The sequence below is a fragment of the Oncorhynchus masou genome, chromosome 13 (assembly GCF_036934945.1).
Source record: "Oncorhynchus masou masou isolate Uvic2021 chromosome 13, UVic_Omas_1.1, whole genome shotgun sequence".
In the NCBI taxonomy this organism is placed as follows: Eukaryota; Metazoa; Chordata; class Actinopteri; order Salmoniformes; family Salmonidae; genus Oncorhynchus; species Oncorhynchus masou.
In genome coordinates, this window is record NC_088224.1 from 24,638,663 (window position 1) to 24,659,001 (window position 20,339).

At 44.1% G+C, this 20,339-nt stretch overlaps 2 protein-coding genes across 2 annotated transcripts; one reads left to right on the top strand and one right to left on the bottom strand.

Moving 5' to 3' along the window:
- Window positions 1-1,496: 1,496 nt before the first annotated feature.
- Window positions 1,497-4,114, bottom strand: gpr3 (G protein-coupled receptor 3). The gene is made up of 2 exons (XM_064982599.1): window positions 3,919-4,114; window positions 1,497-2,995 (listed from the first exon to the last, which is right to left on the bottom strand). Exon 2 carries the CDS (start codon window positions 2,975-2,977, stop codon window positions 1,976-1,978), a length of 1,002 nt encoding a protein of 333 aa, XP_064838671.1. The 5' UTR covers window positions 2,978-2,995; window positions 3,919-4,114; the 3' UTR covers window positions 1,497-1,975.
- Window positions 4,115-8,535: 4,421 nt separating this feature from the next.
- On the top strand, window positions 8,536-19,032 carry cd164l2 (CD164 sialomucin-like 2). Its single transcript, XM_064982600.1, has 6 exons — window positions 8,536-8,623; window positions 14,253-14,339; window positions 14,511-14,588; window positions 14,810-14,845; window positions 14,967-15,114; window positions 18,554-19,032. Exons 1-6 carry the CDS (start codon window positions 8,536-8,538, stop codon window positions 18,567-18,569), a joined length of 453 nt encoding a protein of 150 aa, XP_064838672.1. The 3' UTR covers window positions 18,570-19,032.
- The last annotated feature ends 1,307 nt before the right edge of the window (window positions 19,033-20,339 follow it).

Genomic DNA, 20,339 nt, shown 5'->3' on the forward strand with positions numbered 1-20,339 from the left:
TGGAGGGAGGCCAGAGGGAGGGGTTCAGATAGTGTTGTTGTGAGGGAGGCTGGAGGGAGGTGCTGGAGGGAGGCCAGAGGGAGGGGTTCAGATAGTGTTGTTGTGAGGGAGGCCGGAGGGAGGTGCTGGAGGGAGGCCAGAGGGAGGGGTTCAGATAGTGTTGTTGTGAGGGAGGCCGGAGGGAGGTGCTGGAGGGAGGCCAGAGGGAGGGGTTCAGATAGTGTTGTTGTGAGGGAGGCCGGAGGGAGGTGCTGGAGGGAGGCCAGAGGGAGGGGTTCAGATAGTGTTGTTGTGAGGGAGGCTGGAGGGAGGTGCTGGAGGGAGGCCAGAGGGAGGGGTTCAGATAGTGTTGTTGTGAGGGAGGCCGGAGGGAGGTACTGGAGGGAGGCCAGAGGGAGGGGTTCAGATAGTGTTGTTGTGAGGGAGGCCGGAGGGAGGTACTGGAGGGAGGCCAGAGGGAGGGGTTCAGGTAGTGTTGTTGTGAAAGAGGCCGGAGGGAAGTGCTCATATTGGAAGTGGGTTGCTATTTTCACCCGTAAGTGGAGCAGGCCTTTGCTGACAAGTTGCTGAAATACCAGGTTATCAGTGCAAACTTGTAGTGCTGATATTTGGGAGTCTTGGCCATGTACATAGGCTGACAGTGCGTGGCCTTCAGCTTGCAGGCCTGCATAGGAAAAAGGCAAAGCAGCTAGCGAGGTACTGCTCTGTGTCAGGTGTCATGGGTAGCCTTTCTGAATGGAGAAGAAGTATCTTTCTGTATCCATGTGTCCATACTGTATATCAGTGGAGGCTGCTGAGGGGAGGATGGCTCATAATAATGGCTGGAACGACGAAGGAAATAGCAATGTATTTGATACCATTCTACTTATTCTGCTCCAGCCGTTACCACGAGCCCGTCCTCCACCAGTTAATGTGCCACCAACCTCTTGTGTTGTATATCCATTACCTATGAAATGTTTGAATCCCTCTCAACTGTAATGTGATTTGTGGATTCATAGAAAATATTTAAAACGTTTGTGTAGGTCAATGGCTTCTCCCACAGGTCCACATTTTTCAGCTTTACAGTCATCCACCATGTTCAAGATCCTCCTGAAAAATAAAAAGATGAGTGGAGCTGGATTGGACACCCTTCAGAAACCGACCACCATCATCACTCGCCAGTCCCTGCCCACTGCTTGAACCAACGTTATGTCCACGTCATTTCAATTAAATTACATTGAAACAACGTGGAATAGACGTTTAATTGACATCTGTCCCCGTGGTTGAAATGGAACCCACAGGGAAAAAGAAACAGAGGACGACCCAGAAACCCAGAAAGTCCAGGCAGAAATGACTGAGAGCGGCCTTAACTAGTGTGACCTGGGAAAACTTGCTCCAAACCGAGATGCAGGACAATTGTCAACAGGCTTAAGTCAAGAACGTCTGTGTGTGTGTGCGCATGCATGCGTGCGTATAGAAAGAAGGAGACTCCACTTCACTTTTAGTACAAAATAAAGTAGTTTTTATTTAGGAAGTAGAAAAAGACAACATTCATACATTTTATTTTAAAAAACATTGGCAAACTCAAACCTTTTCAGAGATAGTTGAGGTGCCTTCTACAGTATTAGTGCAAACCCTTTATAAGAGTTTAAGAGTCCTTCAAGTTACTCTGCATTTGACCTTTGGATCACCGACAGCAGCATAGTATAGTCCCACCAAGGACCCAGATGAATTACGATAGTTGCACCTCTGTGATTGCATCAGAGTGAATTGTCTTCATGTTAGTTGAGGATGAGGCACATGATGAAATGATACAGTACATCAGGTCTCACAGCCAATGACAGAGCTTATTCCATCTGACTCCAAGATGGCTGCCTTCTGGAACAGTACATTCTGATTGCTTCTTATCTGAAGTGCAAGTGAGGATGAGGATGTGCTATTTGTATGCGTTACAGTTATATGGGACAGTATGTGTGTGTCTATGTGTGTCTCCATCCTACACGTCAACAGGCCTGTGTGTGTTGTGTGTGTGTCTGTGAGGACAGCAGGCGTGCAGCAGCACCTTGCGTATGTCTCTATTCCTCAGGCTATACAGCAGAGGGTTGAGCAGAGAGTTCCCAGCAGCCGGCACTAACGTAGCGTACGTATACAGGGGCGAGCTAGATGCGTCGCCCAGCAAACCGTAAAGGGCGAAGGGCGTCCAGCAGCTGACAAACACTCCGAGGACTAGCAACAGCCGAGATAGGCCCTTCCCCCGGCCCCCGTGCTTGCTGTTGTACGATTGGTCGTCAGGCAGGAAGTGCCTCTGCGTGGCGATGGCATGGGCGTGCCGCCTAGCGACGCGGCAGATCCCGGTGTATAGCTGCAGCGTTACCATGATGGCCAGCAGGAAGCCGCCACAAAGCAACGACAGGTACGTCCGGGTCAGGGGTCGCGCCACGGAACAGGATGTGATGTCATTGAGGCAGTGCCACCCCAGCATTGGGCCCAAGCCGATCAGACATGACCCCAGCCAAACGAGTGCCAGCAGGCCAGCGGCGCATCGACGCGAGTGGCGGGAGCCGTAGGTAAGGGCGTGGCTTAGCGACAGGTAACGGTCCAGTGCCACGCCCATCAGGCTGAGGAGGGAGGCGGTCAGTGATGTCGCCAGAAGCCCTGACGTCATCAGATCTGACCAATCCGTGGGCTCCACACAGAACAGGAAGAGGAAGTGCAGGATCAAGGCCACGCCCGCCAGCAGGTCGGCCAATGCCAGGCTGGCGAGGAGCAGGAAAACAGGAGCACGGAGAGAAGGCGTGGCCAAGATGGCCGCCACTACGATGGTGTTCTCGGACACAATGAGGGTTCCGGAGACGCACAGTGCCACTCCCCATAGGCTGAGAGGAGAGGCCTCAGGAATGGTTGTGGGATCTGATGGGTCCAGCTGGGAAAGGGGCGAAGTCATCCCTGAACCTGAAGACTCCTCGAACAAGATGTCCGAGTCATTCTGGGTCATCATGAGTCACACACACGACACCTGAGAGAGAGAGAGAGCAAGAGAGAGAGAAGACAGAGATGTTAACAAACAATGTCACAGACTAGTAGCAAGTCTCCCTCTCCCTCTGTTCCTGCATGTGGATTGTTATTGTTACTTAACAGCAGCAGACAGACACCCTGCACTGGGGCTGCATCTACTCTACAGTAGCTTCCTCTCCTCGTCTCTTCTCCTCCATCTCAATAGTTTACAGTAGCTTCCTCTCCTTGTCTCCTCTCCTGCATCTCAATAGTCTACAGTGGCTTCCTCTCCTCGTCTCCTCTCCTGCATCTCAATAGTCTACAGTGGCTTCCTTTCCTCGTCTCCTCTCCTGCATCTCAATAGTCTACAGTGGCTTCCTTTCCTCGTCTCCTGTCCTGCATCTCGATAGTCTACAGTGGCTTCCTCTCTTGGGTCTTAGGCCACTTCGGCATCTGCCAAAAGGTCTGGGCATTTATGGCACAGAAGGTAGTGCACTTGAACCACAGTGATACTGGTTCATCTCAAAGGAGAGACTTTGCATGCTCCTCACATTACTATGGGACCATTCCATTTCATTGCCTGATATCTACTCTTCTCTCTCCAAAGTGTCCACTTGTTCACTCCCCTCAAGAAATGTAAGAGATATATGATGACGAATCCCTGTCTAGCCTATATGTATGTCTAGCCAATGCTTTTAATTATACAAGGGGGAGTGAACAGTACACACTCCAGATAGAAGGTGGAGAAGACAGAATTGGAATGCAGCCCTTCTGGTGTCTCTTCTCCACTCTTCTCCAACAGTGCCTTGTGGTGTGTTGTGTAACAGATGCCCACTAGCTTGGAAATCCATGTCCTCATGCTTTATATCTGATATAAATTGAGGTTTACATACACTGCCCCCACACACAGACTGAAATACAGACAGACAGTATAGAAGATCTTACCTTCTAACAAGACCTTGATCACGATTCTTTCAAATCAGCTCTGTTGACAGAGAATCCAGGAAACTTTGATGCCGTGATGCTGTCTGTGTCCAGCTTGTCTCGTGGTATATTGATGGTCGGTAATATCTCAGTAAGTCTTGTCTGTTCCCATCAGAGTAATAACATATCCTCCTTGCGATTAGGTTGTCTCCGTTTCTCCGGTGGTGAACACCGGAATGACTGGATGGATCTCCTGTGCGAATGTTCCTTCACTAGGGAAGGTCTGACTGACGTCAGTGATGGCAGGCTTTAGCCAATGAGGCGCTCGGAGAGACGGGAGTGTGGGGTGGGATGGGGGGCTCCTGTAGAGTAATTTCATTCAGAAAAATGCGGCAGCTTCCCGCCCCTCCCACTGCGGCTTGCCTCGCGCGCAACTTTTCCTTAAAAATTTCGGACAGGCGCTTCCGAAACTCTCGCATACACGCACACACACAAACACTCACACACACACCGCAGTAAATATTATTGTAAGTGTAAATGGTTGAGAGCGAGAAAAGGGCGTAAAGGGGGGGCTCGCAGCGTAGTGGGGCTCGCACCTAATGGAGCTGTCCAAGGTTCTGAAACGTAATTGTATGCTAGAATTTGCTTGCATAATCGATTGTTGTCATTTATTTTTTGGCAGTATTGAATAAGACTATAAGAAAACATTTGAGGTCATAAGCGTAGTTGTCTCTGCAGAATTAGAAAAGTTAACAGAAACGTGTACGTCATTCAATAAGCAAGAGCAAAATAGGATCTCAGTGCATGAATAGCCTACATGCAGTGTCCTAAGGTGAGCCACTGGCTAAGCACCCTTTGTCTCGGATGAATCATACATGATAATTTCTTGACCTATATGCGCAAGGCATAGTTCTGAGATATTGAGCATCAAAGTTTTCACATCCCAGAATTCAAAACTGTTTTGTAGTGTTTTGTTTTTTCTTAAAGGTACCTAAAGTGCAGAGTATCAAAATCTTGTAACATTTGTCATCCGTTTTTTTAGGGGGGTGCAATCGCAGATCGATCCTGGCTCCGAAATGTCAGTCTGGATTCAGCTATAAGGTTCTATATGACACTTCTGAATTAGACATTAAGATATTAAGACAACTGTAGCTATTTGAATACATAAATGATAGAATAACACTATTTTACCAATATAGAGTCAGAGCACATTATTAAGAAATGTATTATGATCGTCAGACGAATTACTGTCGTCACTGAACAAGCACGTGACAAAATCAACTTTATAGTTTTTCATTTTTTCACTTAAAAGGTATTTTTTCAAGCATCTATCTTCACAGATATATGAAGAACCATCTAAAGATCAATTAAATATCACTATACAATTGTTTTTTTTAAATGTCAGATAGAACATTATAAGTCCCAAGGTCTCGATTTGAGAAAAAGTGCGTAGGCTATATGTCTATCTCTCTCTAGGCCTACATGGCCTTGGGTGTTTTGAAAAGCACGAAATTGAACATGTATAGGCTTACTATCTATCTTGAAACATGAACAGCTGATTAATGTTGATTGGTTAATCATGTAGGCTATCTGATGAGAGATGATTGATAGATATATCTGGGAAACCCGGTCATGGATGATTTACCTGGCAACTGAGATTCTCGGTTTCCCCGGTAATACAAAACAGCGTGCGTGGGCTGCAGTGGTTGCTGCAATGTGTCTACGTGATTACGCACGGGCCACGGCACTGCGCAGAGAGGGGGACCCTCGTTTTCTCGTTGACATAGAACCATGTAAGGAAACTGACTTCCGGTTCTCTTTGGGAGAAATATATAGCATTACGTCATTTACACATTAGAAGGAAAAACTGAGAGAGGTAGAGGAGGGAGAGGGAGATATTATAATTCAGCTACTGAATATGACACTGAACAAAAATATAAAGGCAACTTGCAATAATTTCAAATATTTTACTGAGTTACAGTTCATATAATGAAATCAGTCAATTTAAATATATTCATTAGGCCCTAATCGATGGATTTCACACCACTGTGAATAGATATGCATCTGTTTTTCACAGATACCTTTAAAAAATTGTAGAGGCGTGGATCAGAAAACCAGCCATGCAGTGGGACACATCTCTTTCCAATACTGTTGATCAGGATGTTGATTGTGGCCTGTGGATTTTTGTCCCACTCCTCTTCAAATGCTGCTCGAAGTTTCCGGATATTGTCGGGAACTTGAACATGCTGTCGTACATGTCGATCCAGAGCATCCCAAACAAATCAAATCAAATCAAATCAAATTTATTTATATAGCCCTTCGTACATCAGCTGATATCTCAAAGTGCTGTACAGAAACCCAGCCTAAAACCCCAAACAGCAAGCAATGCAGGTGTAGAAGCACGGTGGTTAGGAAAACTCCCTAGAAAGGCCAAAACCTAGGAAGAAAACTAGAGAGGAACCAGGCTATGTGGGGTGGCCAGTCCTCTTCTGGCTGTGCCGGGTAGAGATTATAACAGAACATGGCCAAGATGTTCAAATGTTCATAAATGACCAGCATGGTCGAATAATAATAAGGCAGAACAGTTGAAACTGGAGCAGCAGCACGGCCAGGTGGACTGGGGACAGCAAGGAGTCATCATGTCAGGTAGTCCTGGGGCATGGTCCTAGGGCTCAGGTCCTCCTCCGAGAGAAGGAAAGAATTAGAGAACGCACACTTAGATTCACACAGGACACCGCATTGGACAGGAGAAGTACTCCAGATATAACAAACTGACCCCAGCCCCCCGACACATAAACTACTGCAGCATAAATACTGGAGGCTGAGACAGGAACATTCAATGGGTGACATGTCTGGTGAGTATGCAGGCCATGGAACAACTGGGACATTTGACACACTCTGTTCACAACGGGGACATCAGCAAATGGCTCGCACAGTTGAAAATGAGGTTCATCCGTGAAGAGCACACTTCTCCAGCGTGCCAGTGGTCATTGAAGGTGAGCATTTGCCCGCTGAAATCAGTTACGACGCCGAACTGCCGTCAGGTCAAGACCCTGGTGAGGACGACGAGCACGCAGATGAGCTTCTCTGAGATGGTTTCTGACAGTTTGTGCAGGAATGATTTGGTTATGCAAATCCACAGTTTCGTCAGCTGTCCGGGTGGCTGGTCTCAGACGATCCCGCAGGTGAAGAAGTCGGATGTGGAGGTCCTGGCTGGACTGGTTACACATGGTCTGCAGTTGTGAGGCCGGATGGAACTACTGCCAAAATCTCTACAATGGCGTTGGAGGTGGCTTATGGTAGAGAAATAAACATTAAATTATCTGGCAACAGCTCTTTTATTTCAGCTCATGAAACATGAGACCAACACTTTTACATTTTTGTTCAGTGTACTTCAGCGTGTTGCACCACAGTAACCCGATGAGCTAAAGCCTAGGCAGCAACAAGGGGAGCTTACGCAAGTGTTCAGATTTCAGGCGTGATTAACCTCCTAATCAAGTATATGTGGTTCACCGAACCACCTCTGTTACACTACCTTTTAACACCTAGATGGGATAGATAGAGAGGAGACAGGCAGTTAGATCTGTTCCTTACCGTCTGACTGCCCTCAGGTGGGATTTATTAGCTGTTAACGGGAAGCTCCAGCTCGTGCTCATATGACTGCGGAAATTCCTCGGTTATCTAACAGGCACACATACTGCCTCTCCTCATACACACACACCCATACACACCTCTTTGACGCTCCAGCTCAAATCGATGTGTGAGAGGAGGGAGAGGATGGAGAGGAGGTTGGGTTGTGTGTGTGGGAGGAGTGTATGTGATGGAGAAGGCATGGGTTTGTATGAGGTGAAGGTGACAAGTGTTTATTGACTTAAAGCATTATGCATTGCAATGTGTGTGTGTCAATCAACATGTTAATTATACAGTTAGAAAGCAATATATAGACAGGAATTAACAACACATTGTATATATACACCACATAAATACGCATTTGACAAAATACACATGTCCTTGTGTGACAGTGTCTATACAGTACCTGCAATATCTGTGTCGGAATGATAATCAGCGTGTGTGGGCACACACGCCTGTGTGTGTGTGTGCACATTCCTGTGTGTGTGTGTGCGGGCATATGGGTCTGTGTTTGTGTGCCTGTGTGCGTGCTTGTGAGCATGCTTTTGTGTGTGTGTCCTGGGGCTCTGAGGTAAAAAGGTGTCAATCTGTCTCAGTGGTGTGGGTTTCAGGGTGGTGGAGAAGGGGAGGGGGATGGCTAGGTAACCAAGTAGACTAGGGTCGAGTTACATCGGTTCCTGTCTCTCTCTTTCCCAAATGCAGATAACTCCTCTCCTCTTCATTTAATCTTTTCTAAAGCTAGAACCCCATTTATTTTTTGTTGTGTTTGAGGCCTCTGCAAGGGATCTACAACCAACTGAAAATTACTTAATCTTACATTTGGAATGTTCTGAAACATCCTGGAACCTTCTGGAACCTTTTAGAACCTTATGATCCCTGTTGACATCTTGAAGCCACCTGAGGATCTTAAGCTATTTTTTGTTTTTCTCTGACTAGTCTGTGGTCTCTACCTGTCTGTACTGGTCTTTGCTGGTCTGTACTAGTCTGAACTGGTCTGCAGTGGTCAGGATGCGAGGGTTAGAGCTAAAGGCCCTCGGTGCAGCGTTGCTGGTCCTTTCAGTGGTTATCACCTCTCATTGTCAGTCGGACTCTTCAGGTAGGTATGTGAGCATGTTTGTTTGTATGTGTGTGTGTGTGTGTGTGTGTGTGTGGTCTGTCACCCTTTGAACTTCCTGACTCTCAACTTTGGCCCCTCTGTTCCTCTTGGCCCCACTTACATTTATAGTATTGTTTCCAACCTTCCCTTGACTCCTTCCCTTGTCTCCTATTCTTCATGACCTCTCATTTGAAATGACATGATATGTGTAAGCAAATGAAACATTGGTAGTTTGGCAAACAATGCTCAGACCCCCTAAATGCCTAGGGTTTAGCTCATTGCACTTAGCTCAATGCCTATGGTCTAGCTCAATGAGTTTAGCTCAATGCCTAGGGTTTAGCTAAATGAGTTTAGTTCAATGCCTAGGGTTTAACTCATTGAGCTTAGCTCAATGCCTAGGGTTTAGCTCAATGCCTAGGGGTTAGCTCAACGGCTAGGGTTACACTCAAAGCCTAGCTTTTAGCTCAATAACTAGAGTTCAGCTCATTGTCTAGTGTTTAGATCAATGCAGAGGGCTTGGCTCAATACCTAGGGTTTAGCTCAACGAGTTTAGCTCAATGCCTAGGGTTTAGCTCAGTGCCTAGGGTTTAGCTCAATGCATACGGTTTAGCTCAATGCATACGGTTTAGCTCAATGCCTAGGGATTAGATCAATGCCCAGGGGTTAGCTCAATCCCCGAGGTTTAGCTCAATCCATAGGGGTTAGCTCAATGCCTAGGGTTTAGCTCAATGAGTGTAGCTCAATGACTAGGGTTTAGCTCAATGCCTAGGGTTTAGCTCAATGCATACGGTTTAGCTCAATGCATACGGTTTAGCTCAATGCCTAGGGATTAGATCAATGCCCAGGGGTTAGCTCAATCCCCGAGGTTTAGCTCAATCCATAGGGGTTAGCTCAATGCCTAGGGTTTAGCTCAATGAGTGTAGCTCAATGACTAGGGTTTAGCTCAATGCCTAGGGTTTAGCTCAATGCATACGGTTTAGCTCAATGCATACGGTTTAGCTCAATGCCTAGGGATTAGATCAATGCCCAGGGGTTAGCTCAATCCCTGAGGTTTAGCTCAATCCATAGGGTTTAGCTCAATGCCTAGGGTTTAGCTCAATGCCTAAGGTTTAGCTCAATGCAGAGGGTTTTGATCACTGCCTAGGGTTTAGCTCAATACCCTGGGTTTAGCTCAATACCTACGGTTTAGCTCAATGAATAGGGTTTAGCTAAATGCCTAGGGTTTATCTCAATGCGTAGGGTTTAGCTCAATAGGTAGGGTTTAGCTCAATAAGTTTAGCTCAATGCCTAGGGTTTTGCTCAATACCCAGGATTTAGCTCAACATCTCGAGCTAAACCCCAGGGATTTAGCTCAAGGCCTAGGGTTTAGCTCAAGGCCTAGGATTGAGCTCAATGCCTAGGGTTTAGCTCAATAACCAGGGTTTAGCTCAATGTCCAGGGATTAGCTCAACACCCAGGGTTTAGCTCAATAACCAGGGTTTAGCTCAATGCCCAGGGATTAGCTCAACGCTCAGTATTTAGCTCAATGACCAGGGTTTAGCTCAAAGCCCAGGGTTTAGCTCAATGCCTCGGGTTTAGCTCAATGCCTAGGGTTTAGCTCAATACCCAGGATTTAGCTCAACATCTGGAGTTTAGCTCAATGAGATTAGCTCAATGCCTTGGGTTTAGCTCAAAGCCTAGGGTTTAGCTCAGAACCTAGGGTTTAATTCAAATCATACAGGTTTAGCTCAACGATCAGGGGTTCGCTCAATTTCTAGGGTTTAGCTCAAAGCCTTGGGTTTATCCCAATACCTCGGGTTTAGCTCAATGAGATTAGCTTAATGACTAGGGTATAGCTCAATGCCTGAGGTATAGGTCAATGCATAGGTTTTAGGTCAATGCCTAGGGTTTAGTTCAATCCCTACGGTTTAGCTAAATGTCTAGGGTTTAGATCAATGTCTAGGGTTTAGCTCAACACCTAAGGTTTAGCTCAATGAGAATAACTTGATGCCTAGGGCATAGCTCAATGCCTAAAGTATAGCTCAATGATTAGGGATTAGCTCAATTCCTAGGTTTTAGCTAAATGCCAAGGGTTTAGCACATTGCTTAGGGTTCATCTCAATGAGTTTAGCTCATTGCCTAGGATTTAGCTCAATGCCTAGGGTGTAGCTCAGTTCCTAGGGTTTTGGTCGATACTTGGGGATTAGCTCAATGACTAAGGTTTAGCTCAATGCCTAGGGTTTAGCTCAATGCATAGGGTTCAGCTCAATATCTAGGGTTTAGTTCAATGAGTTTACCTCAATACCTAGGGTTTAGCTCAATGCATAGAGTTTAGCTCAATGCATAGGGTTTAGCTCAATGCATAGGGTTCAGCTCAATATCTAGGGTTTAGCTCAATGAGTTTAGCTCAGTGCTTTGGATTTAGCTCAAAGCCTAGGGTTTAGCTCAGAACCTAGGGTTTAGCTCAAATCCTACAGGTTTAGCTCAATGATTAGGGTTTAGGTCAATGCCTAGGGTTTAGCTCAATGCCTATGGTTTGTCTCAATCCCTAGGGTTTAGCTAAATGCTTAGGGTTTAGATCATTGCCCAGGGTTTAGCTAAATGAGATTAGCTTGATGCCCAGTGTATAGCTCAATTCCTAATGTATAACTCCATGTCTAAGGTTTAGGTCAATCCCTAGGGTTTAGCTCAATGCCTAGGGATTGTCTCAATCCCTAGGGTTTAGCGAAATGCCTAGGGTTTAGATCATTGCCCAGGGTTTAGCTAAATGAGAGTAGCTTAATGCCTAGGGTATAGCTCAATGCCTAAGGTATAGCTCAATGCCTAGGTTTTAGGTGAATGCCTAGGTTATAGCTCAATGTCTAGGGTATAGCTCAATGCCTAAGGTATAGCTCAATGCCTGGGTTCTAGATCAATGCCTAGGGATTAGCTCAATTCCTAGGGTTTAGCTAAATGCCAAGGGTTTAGCTCATTGCCTAGGGCTTAGCTCAATGAATTAAGCTCAATGCCTAGGGTTTAGCTCAATAACTAGGGTTTAGCTCAATTAGTTTAGCTCAATGCCTAGGGTTGAGCTCAATGCCCAGGGTTTAGCTCAATATCTAGGGGATAGCTTAATGACTTGGGTTTAGATCAATACGTTTAGCTCAATTCCTAGGGTTTAGCTAAATGCCAAGGGTTTAGCTCATTGCCTTGGGTTTAGCTCATTGCCTAGGGCTTAGCTCAATGAATTAAGCTCAATGCCAAGGGTTTAGCTCAATAACTGGGGTTTAGCTCAATTAGTTTAGCTCAATGCCTAGGGTTGAGCTCAATGCCCAGGGTTTAGCTCAATATCTAGGGGATAGCTTAATGACTTGGGTTTAGATCAATACGTTTAGCTCAATTCCTAGGGTTAGCCCAATATCTAGGGATTTTTTTCAACACCTTGGTTTTAGCTCAATACCAAGGTTTTAGCTCAATGCCTAGGGTTTAGCTCAATACCTATGGTTTAGCTAAACGCCCAGGGTTAGCTCAATACCTAGGGGTTAGCTCAATGCTTAATCTCAATGCCTGGGTATTAGCTCAATACCTATGGTTTAGCTAAACGCCCAGGGTTAGCTCAATACCTAGGGGTTAGCTCAATGCTTAACCTCAATGCCTGGGGATTAGCTCAATTCCCAGGTTTTTGCTCAATTTATAGGGTTTAGCGCAATGCCTATGGTTTAGTTCAATGCCTAGGCTTAAGCTCAATGCCTAGGGTTTTGCTCAATTAGTTTAGCTCAATGCCTAGGGTTTAGCTCAATATCTAGGGGTTAGCTCAAAATCTAGGGGTTAGCTCAATGACTTGGGTTTAGATCAACAAGTTTAGCTCAGTTCCTAGGCTTTTGTTCAATAACTAGGGATTTTGTTCAACACTTAGGTTTTAGTCAAATACCTAGGATTAGCTCAATGACCAGAGTTGAGCTAAATCCCTAGGGTTTAGTTCAATGCCTAGGGTTTAGCTCACTGCCTAGGATTTAGCTCAATGTCTAGGGTTCAGCTCAATATCTAGGGTTTAGCTCAATGATTTTAGCCTAATGATTTTAGCTCAATTCCTAGGGTTTAAGTTAATGCCTAGGCTTAAGCTCAATGCCTAGGCTATTGCTCAATGCCTAGGGTTTAGCTCAATAGCTAGGGTTTAGCTCAATGATTTTAGCCTAATGCCTAGGGTTTAGATCAATGCCTAGGGTTTAGCTCAATTCCTAGGGTTTATGTTGATACTTGGGGTTTTGCTCAATGCATGGGGTTTAGCTCAATGCATAGGGTTTAGCTTAATGAATTTAGCTCAATACCTAGGGTATAGGTCAATGCATAGGGTTCAGCTCAATATCTAGGGTTTAGCTCAATGATTTTAGCCTAATGCCTAGTGTTTAGATCAATGCCTAGGGTTTAGCTCAATTCCTAGGGTTTATGTTGATACTTGGGGTTTTGCTCAATGCATAGGGTTTAGCTTAATGAATTTAGCTCAATACCTATGGTATAGCTCAATGCATATGTTTCAGCTCAGTATCTAGGGTTTAGCTCAATAGGTAAGGTTTAGCTCAATACGTTTTTCTCGATGCCTAGGGTTGAGCTCAATGCCTAGGGTTTAGCTAAATACCTAGGATTTAGCTCAATATCTAGAGTTTAGCTCAATGAGTTTAGCTCAATTCCCTGGGTTTAGCTCAAAGCTTAGGGTTTAGCTCAATGCATAGGGTTAGCCCAATGCCTAGGGTTTAGCTCAAAGCCTACAGGTTTATCTCAATGATTAATGTCTAGCTAATGCCCTGGGTTTAGCTCAACACCTAGGTTTTAGCTCAATACGTAGGTTTTAGCTCAATGGCTAGGGTTTAGCTCAATACCTAGGGTTTAGCTCAATACCTAGGGTTTAGCTCAATGCCTAGGGTTTAGCTCAACTCCTGGGGTTTAGCTCAATGTCTAGGGTTTAGCTCAATGCCTAGGGTTTAGCTCAAAGCCTAGGGCTTAGCCCAATGCCCAGGGTTTAGCTTGATGCCTAGGGTTTAGCTCAATGCCTCAGGTTTAGCTCAACGTCTCAGGTTTAGCTCAATGTCTTGGGTTTAGCTCAATGCCTTGGGTTTATCTCAACTCCTGGGGTTTAACTCAATGTCTAGGGTTTAGCTCAATGCCTAAGGTTTAGCTCAATGATTAGGGATTAGCTCAAATCCTAGGGTTTAGCTCAATGCCAAGAGTTTAGCTCATTGCCTAGGGTTTATCTCAATGAGTTTAGCTCAATGCCTAGGGTTTAGCTCAATGCCTAGAGTTTAGCTCAATGACTTGGGTTTAGCCCAATGCCTCGGGTTTAGCCCAATGCCCAGGGTTGATCTCAAAGCCTAGGGTTTAGCTCAATTCCTAGGGTTTAGCTCGATGCCTAGGGTTTAGCTCAATGCCTAGGATTTAAGTGAATCCTAGGTTTTAGCTCATTTTGTCTTTTTCTGTGTTCCCCTCCCCATCTACCATTGGTTGTATTTGTTGGATGAGAAAAGAATTTTGCGACTAAATATTTTGTGACTAAAGATCAATTTATCTTGAATGATTCATTGATTCCTGTTACGAGGAAAGCAGAGGTCCGCCCTGAGTGTGTTTATGTGTGTTATTCTTCACTGGCTGATTGATTGACAACTGTTGCCTCCAATAGACTGTTCCCAGGCTGAGTCATGTGACCTGTGTGTCGGAGACTCCACCCTAAATCTGACTGGCTGTGTCTGGAGGGCCTGCGGGAACAGTGAGACACACACACACACACACACACACACACACACACACACACACACACACACACACACACACACACACACACGTAAGACAACCCTCCAGGTCTTTACCAGATGATTAAATTATTCAGTGTGTCAGGATCTGACCTACACACACACACCATCCCTCCTCTCTCTCGTAGGTAATGATACTGGGTGTGTATCCGATCAGGGTGATTCTCAGAACTGTAATGTGACAAACGACCCAGCCATGTGCACAGGTGAGTAACACACACACACACACACACACACACACACACACACACACACACACACACACACACACACACACACACACACACACACACACACACACACACACACACACACACACACACACACACACACACACACACACACACACACACAAAATAGACAATGTGAGTAAAAACTATTTGCTAAATAACAATAATATTGATTACATTTCCTTATGTGTTTTTAGTCATAGAGATAGCGGAAGAAGGTGAAGGGGACTCAGGTGAGATTAAACTAAACATTCCATCACTTTATCCATCCCTTATTGATCTCTCTATTATTACTCATCCCTCTCCCCCTCTCTCTCTTCCCATATCCCCCCCCAATATATCTCCCCCTGTCAGATGAGTCTCCTCCAGAGCCATCCGAGTTCTCCCAGGCCAGCTTTGACATGTCCAGTTTCTTAGGAGGCATCATCCTGGTGCTGTGTGTGCAGGCTGGGGGATTCTTCGCCATGCGCTTCCTCAAGAAAGATACCACCTACGACCCCATGTGAGTGAGGGTGTGTGTGTGTGTGTGTGTGTGTGTGTGTGTGTGTGTGTGTGTGTGTGTGTGTGTGTGTGTGTGTGTGTGTGTGTGTGTGTGTGTGTGTGTGTGTGTGTGAGAGAGAGAGAGAGAGCAAGAGACAATTAGGCAACAACAAATTCAAATCCTTTTAGACAACTTCCTGGAAAAATCTTTCCATTGTAATACTGAAGATGTAAACTTGACAGTAGAAAACCTAAACAGTACATTTGACCTCAGCTTCACTATCAAATCTAAAAATGTCAAACAGAAAACCGGAAGAAAATGAACAACAATGACAAATGGTTTGATAAAGAATGCAAAAACCTAAGAAAGGAATTGAGAAAACTATCCAACCAAAAACAGAGACCCAGAAAACCTGAGCCTACACCTTCACTATGGTGAATCACTAAAACAATACAGAAATACACTACGGAAAAAGAAGGAACAGCATGTCAGAAAAGAGCTCAATGTAATTGAAGAACCCATAAAATCTAACCACTTCTGGGAAAATTGGAAAACACTAAACAAACAACAACATGAATCGTTATCTATCCAAAACTGAGATGTATGGATAAACCACTTCTCCAAACTTTTTGGTCCTATAACAAAGAACAAACAGTAAAAAATATACATGATCAAATACAAATCATAGAATCAACTATTAAAGACTACCAGAACCCACTGGATTCTCCAATTATTTTGAATGAACTACAGGACACCATACAAACCCTCCAACCCAAAAAGGCCTGTGGTGTTGATGGTATCCTCAATGAAATTATAAAATATACAGACCACAAATTTAAATTGGCTATACTTAAACTCTTTAACATCATCCTTAGCTCTGGCATCTTCCCCAGTATTTGGAACCAAGGACTGATCACCCCAATCCACAAAAGTGGAGACAAATTTGACCCCAATAACTACCATGGGATATCCGTCAACGGCAACCTTGGGAAAATCATCTGCATTATCAATAACAGCAGACTCGTACATTTCCTCAGTGAAAACAATGCACTGAGCAAATGTCAAATTGGCCTTTTACCAAATTACCATATGACAGACCACGTATTCATCCTGTACTTTACAAACTAACAAAACAAAACAAAGGCAAAGTCTTCTCATGCATTGTTGAATTCAAAAAAACTTTTGACTAAATTTGGCATGAGGTGATGTGACTATCATTAATGTGATGACTGCTATTTACCAAATATTTACCTACTACGTTTACTTATTACTCAATTCAATTAATCATGTAACAATGAACTCATTCGGAATTTGGAGCACCACGGGAACAGTTGTTTACCGAGTTACTATGTCCTGAATTAAACTCTAAAAATTATCTAAATATCTCTTACATCAATTATAGACAAATATTAATTATTACCTCATCAGTCACATTCTGAATGTCGCATAAACCTTGGATATCTGCACGAACTGAATCAGCGATACACAAATTGGCTTAATTATTTATCAACTAACTAAATCATCACACCAAATACGTAAACACACACAGAGTGGGGCAAAAAAGTATTTAGTCAGCCACCAATTGTGCAAGTTCTACCACTTAAAAAGATGAGAGAGGCCTGTAATTTTCATCATAGGTACACTTCAACTATGACAGACAAAATGAGAAAAAAAATCCAGAAAATCACATTGTAGGATTTTTAATGAATTTATTTGCAAATTATAGTGGAAAATAAGTATTTGGTCAATAACAAAAGTTTATCTCAATACTTTGTTATATACCCTTTGTTGGCAATGACAGAGGTCAAACGTTTTCTGCAAGTCTTCACAAGGTTTTCACACACTGTTGCTGGTATTTTGGCCCATTCCTCCATGCAGATCTCCTCTAAAGCAGTGATGTTTTTGGGCTGTTGCTGGGCAACACGGACTTTCAACTCCCTCCAAAGATTTTCTATGGGGTTGAGATCTGGAGACTGGCTAGGCCACTCCAGGACCTTGAAATGCTTCTTATGAAGCCACTCCTTCGTTGCCCGGTGGTGTGTTTGGGATCATTGTCATGCTGAAAGACCCAGACACGTTTCATCTTCAATACTGGCTTAAGCAGGGGGACACGTCTGGCACTGCAGGATTTGAGTCCCTGGTGGCGTAGTGTGTTACTGATGGTAGGCTTTGTTGCTTTGGTCCCAGCTCTCTGCAGGTCATTCACTAGGTCCCCCCGTGTGGTTCTGGGATTTTTGCTCACCGTTCTTGTGATCATTTTGACCCCACGGGGTGAGATCTTGCGTGGAGTCCCAGATCGAGGGAGATTATCAGTGGTCTTGTATGTCTTCCATTTCCTAATAATTGCTCCCACAGTTGATTTCTTCAAACCAAGCTGCTTACCTATTGCAGATTCAGTCTTCCCAGCCTGGTACAGGTCTACAATTTTGTTTCTGGTGTCCTTTGACAGCTCTTTGGCTTGGCCATAGTGGAGTTTGGAGTGTGACTGTTTGAGGTTGTGGACAGGTGTCTTTTATACTGATAACAAGTTCAAACAGGTGCCATTAATACAGGTAACGAGTGGAGGACAGAGGAGCCTCTTAAAGAAGAAGTTACAGGTCTGTGAGAGCCAGAAACCTTGCTTGTTTGTAGGTGACCAAATACTTATTTTCCGCCATAATTTGCAAATAAATTCATTAAAAATCCTACAATGTGATTTTCTGGATTTTTTTCTCATTTTGTCTGTCATAGTTAAAGTGTACCTATGATGAAAATTACAGGCCTCTCTCATCTTTTTAAGTGGGAGAACTTGCACAATTGGTGGCTGACTAAATACTTTTTTGCCCCACTGTATATACTGTACTCTATACCATTTTCTGCATCTTGCCTATGCCGTTCGGCCATCGCTCATCCATATATTTTTATTTACATATTCTTATTCATTCCTTTACACTTGTGTGTATAAGGTAGCTGTTGTGAAATTGCTAGATTACTTGTTAGATATTATTGCATGGTCGGAACTAGAAGCATAAGCATTTCGCTACACTCACATTAACATCTGCTTACCTATGTGTATGTGACAAATAAAATTTGATTTGATTTGAAATGGAAACCAGTGAAGAACAACACCATTGTAAATACAACCCATATTTATCTTTATTTATTTTACCTTATGTACTTTAACTATTTGCACATAATATAACATTTGAAATGTCTTTATTCTTTTGGAGTGTAATGTTTACTGTTAATTTGTATTGTTCATTTCACTTTTGTTTATTATCTCATTCACTTGCTTTGGCAATGTTAACATATGTTTCCCATACCAATAAAGCCCTTAAATTGAAATAAAAAAATTGAGAGAGAGAGAGAGAGAGAGAGAGTGTGTGTGTGTTTGCATCACAGTGACATCTAGAGAGCTGAAGTAATATAATAGGCTGAACAATAATCTCTGTCTCTCTTTCTCTCTCTCTCCCCTCCACAGAGAGCAGCCAGCCTAGAGGAGAGGAGAGAGAGAAGAGGAGGACAGTGAAAGATGAAGGAGGGAGGGATGAGGGGGAGCTGTGACTCACCCTGCTCTCACAATGCTTTGCATGACGTCAATCTACCATACTCCAGTGCGTGTGTTATACTTTTTTGTGTGTCCCAGATGTGCACCTGTCGGTCATTTTGTTTGCTTGACTGACCGTCCATTATGTTGTGTAACTCCTGTTTGTTTGTGTGTGTGTGTGTGTGTGTGTGTGTGTGTATTCTCTTTTTCCTGTCAGTTGGCCTAAATGCCTTCTGATTTTACAGTTGGCAAATAGTATTGTCTTAGAAGGTTGTAGTTATGTGAATGTGTAATGATTTTCAATCGTGTTTAAACATGTTCATTAATTTGTGTTGTTGAACTGGTTTGGCTTGAGCTGCGTTCAGGAAGGAGGGATCTGGGATCTGTTCTGTTGTTGTGTTGTTTATGAAAATAAAGATCATGCAAAATAATAGGTTTATGTGAGTGTGTGTGTGTGTGTGAGAGAGAGAGAAATAAAGAGGGAGAGAGAGTGAGTTAAAAAGGAGTGTGTGTGTGTGTTTAGATGTGATGATACGGATATGAAGTGACATTGAGCTGGGTGTGTCTGGGTTCCTCAACATGAGGCTAGTAAAGCTGGGTGTGTCTGTGTGCCTCAACATGAGGATAGTAGAGGGAACAGAGCCTGGATCGGGGAACAGTTGCCAGGTTCAGTTGGACAAAATGTAGAAAGTCCAGTTGGTACCTCCCTGTTTCATTCCATTTCAAAACACTTTATCCCGTTTAGTGCCCACTGAACATGACCCAGTCCTGGTGCTATTGGTTGGTTGACTGGTTGTTTGATCAGTGGGTGGTTGGTTGGCTGGCTGGCTGATTGGCTGGTTGGTTGGCTGGTTGGTTGGTTGATTGGATGGCTGGTTGGGGCTGTTTTGGTTTGTTCAGACAGAATGTAATTTCTGGACTGATTAGTTATAAAACCTCCCAACTCAGTGAACTGAAATCCCACAAACAAACTGGCTGTCCTCCAGTTCTACTGACAAAGGACTGAATGCTGGACTCTCTCTCTCTCTCTCTCTCTCTCTCTCTCTCTCTCTCTCTCTCTCTCTCAAAATCACACATACAAACATACACACTGACAAAAGGCTTGGTGGTGGAGTCACACACACACACACACACACACACACACACACACACACACACACACACACACACACACACACACACACACACACACACACACACACACACACACACACACACACACACACACACACACACACACACAAACAGTCTCTCTCCCTCTCATTCTGAAACACACTCACACACTCTCTCTTTAAACAACAAAGACTGTCAGTACACACTGTTCTGTACTGTGTCCTGGTGTAGCTGTGTTTGTGTGAGACTGTGTAAGTGTATCGATTTCTCTGTGTGTTTGAGACTGTGTAGGCTTACCTATGTGTGTTTAAAAGGTGGGGAAGCTACTGTAAAGTACCCCACCTAGCCATATGGCCAGATATCTCTGAATGAAATGTTCTAACCTCTATCAAATACAACTATTTCTCTCTTTCTCTTTCACACACACATACACACACACACACACACACACACACACACACACACACACACACACACACACACACCTTTTCATCAAACACAGCACAATACTGTCTGATAACACTTATCAAGATGTACCAAAAAATATACACACAGCAAGCCACATCAGCTTTGTCTCTACCACCCTCTTCAATTTCCCACTCCTTTC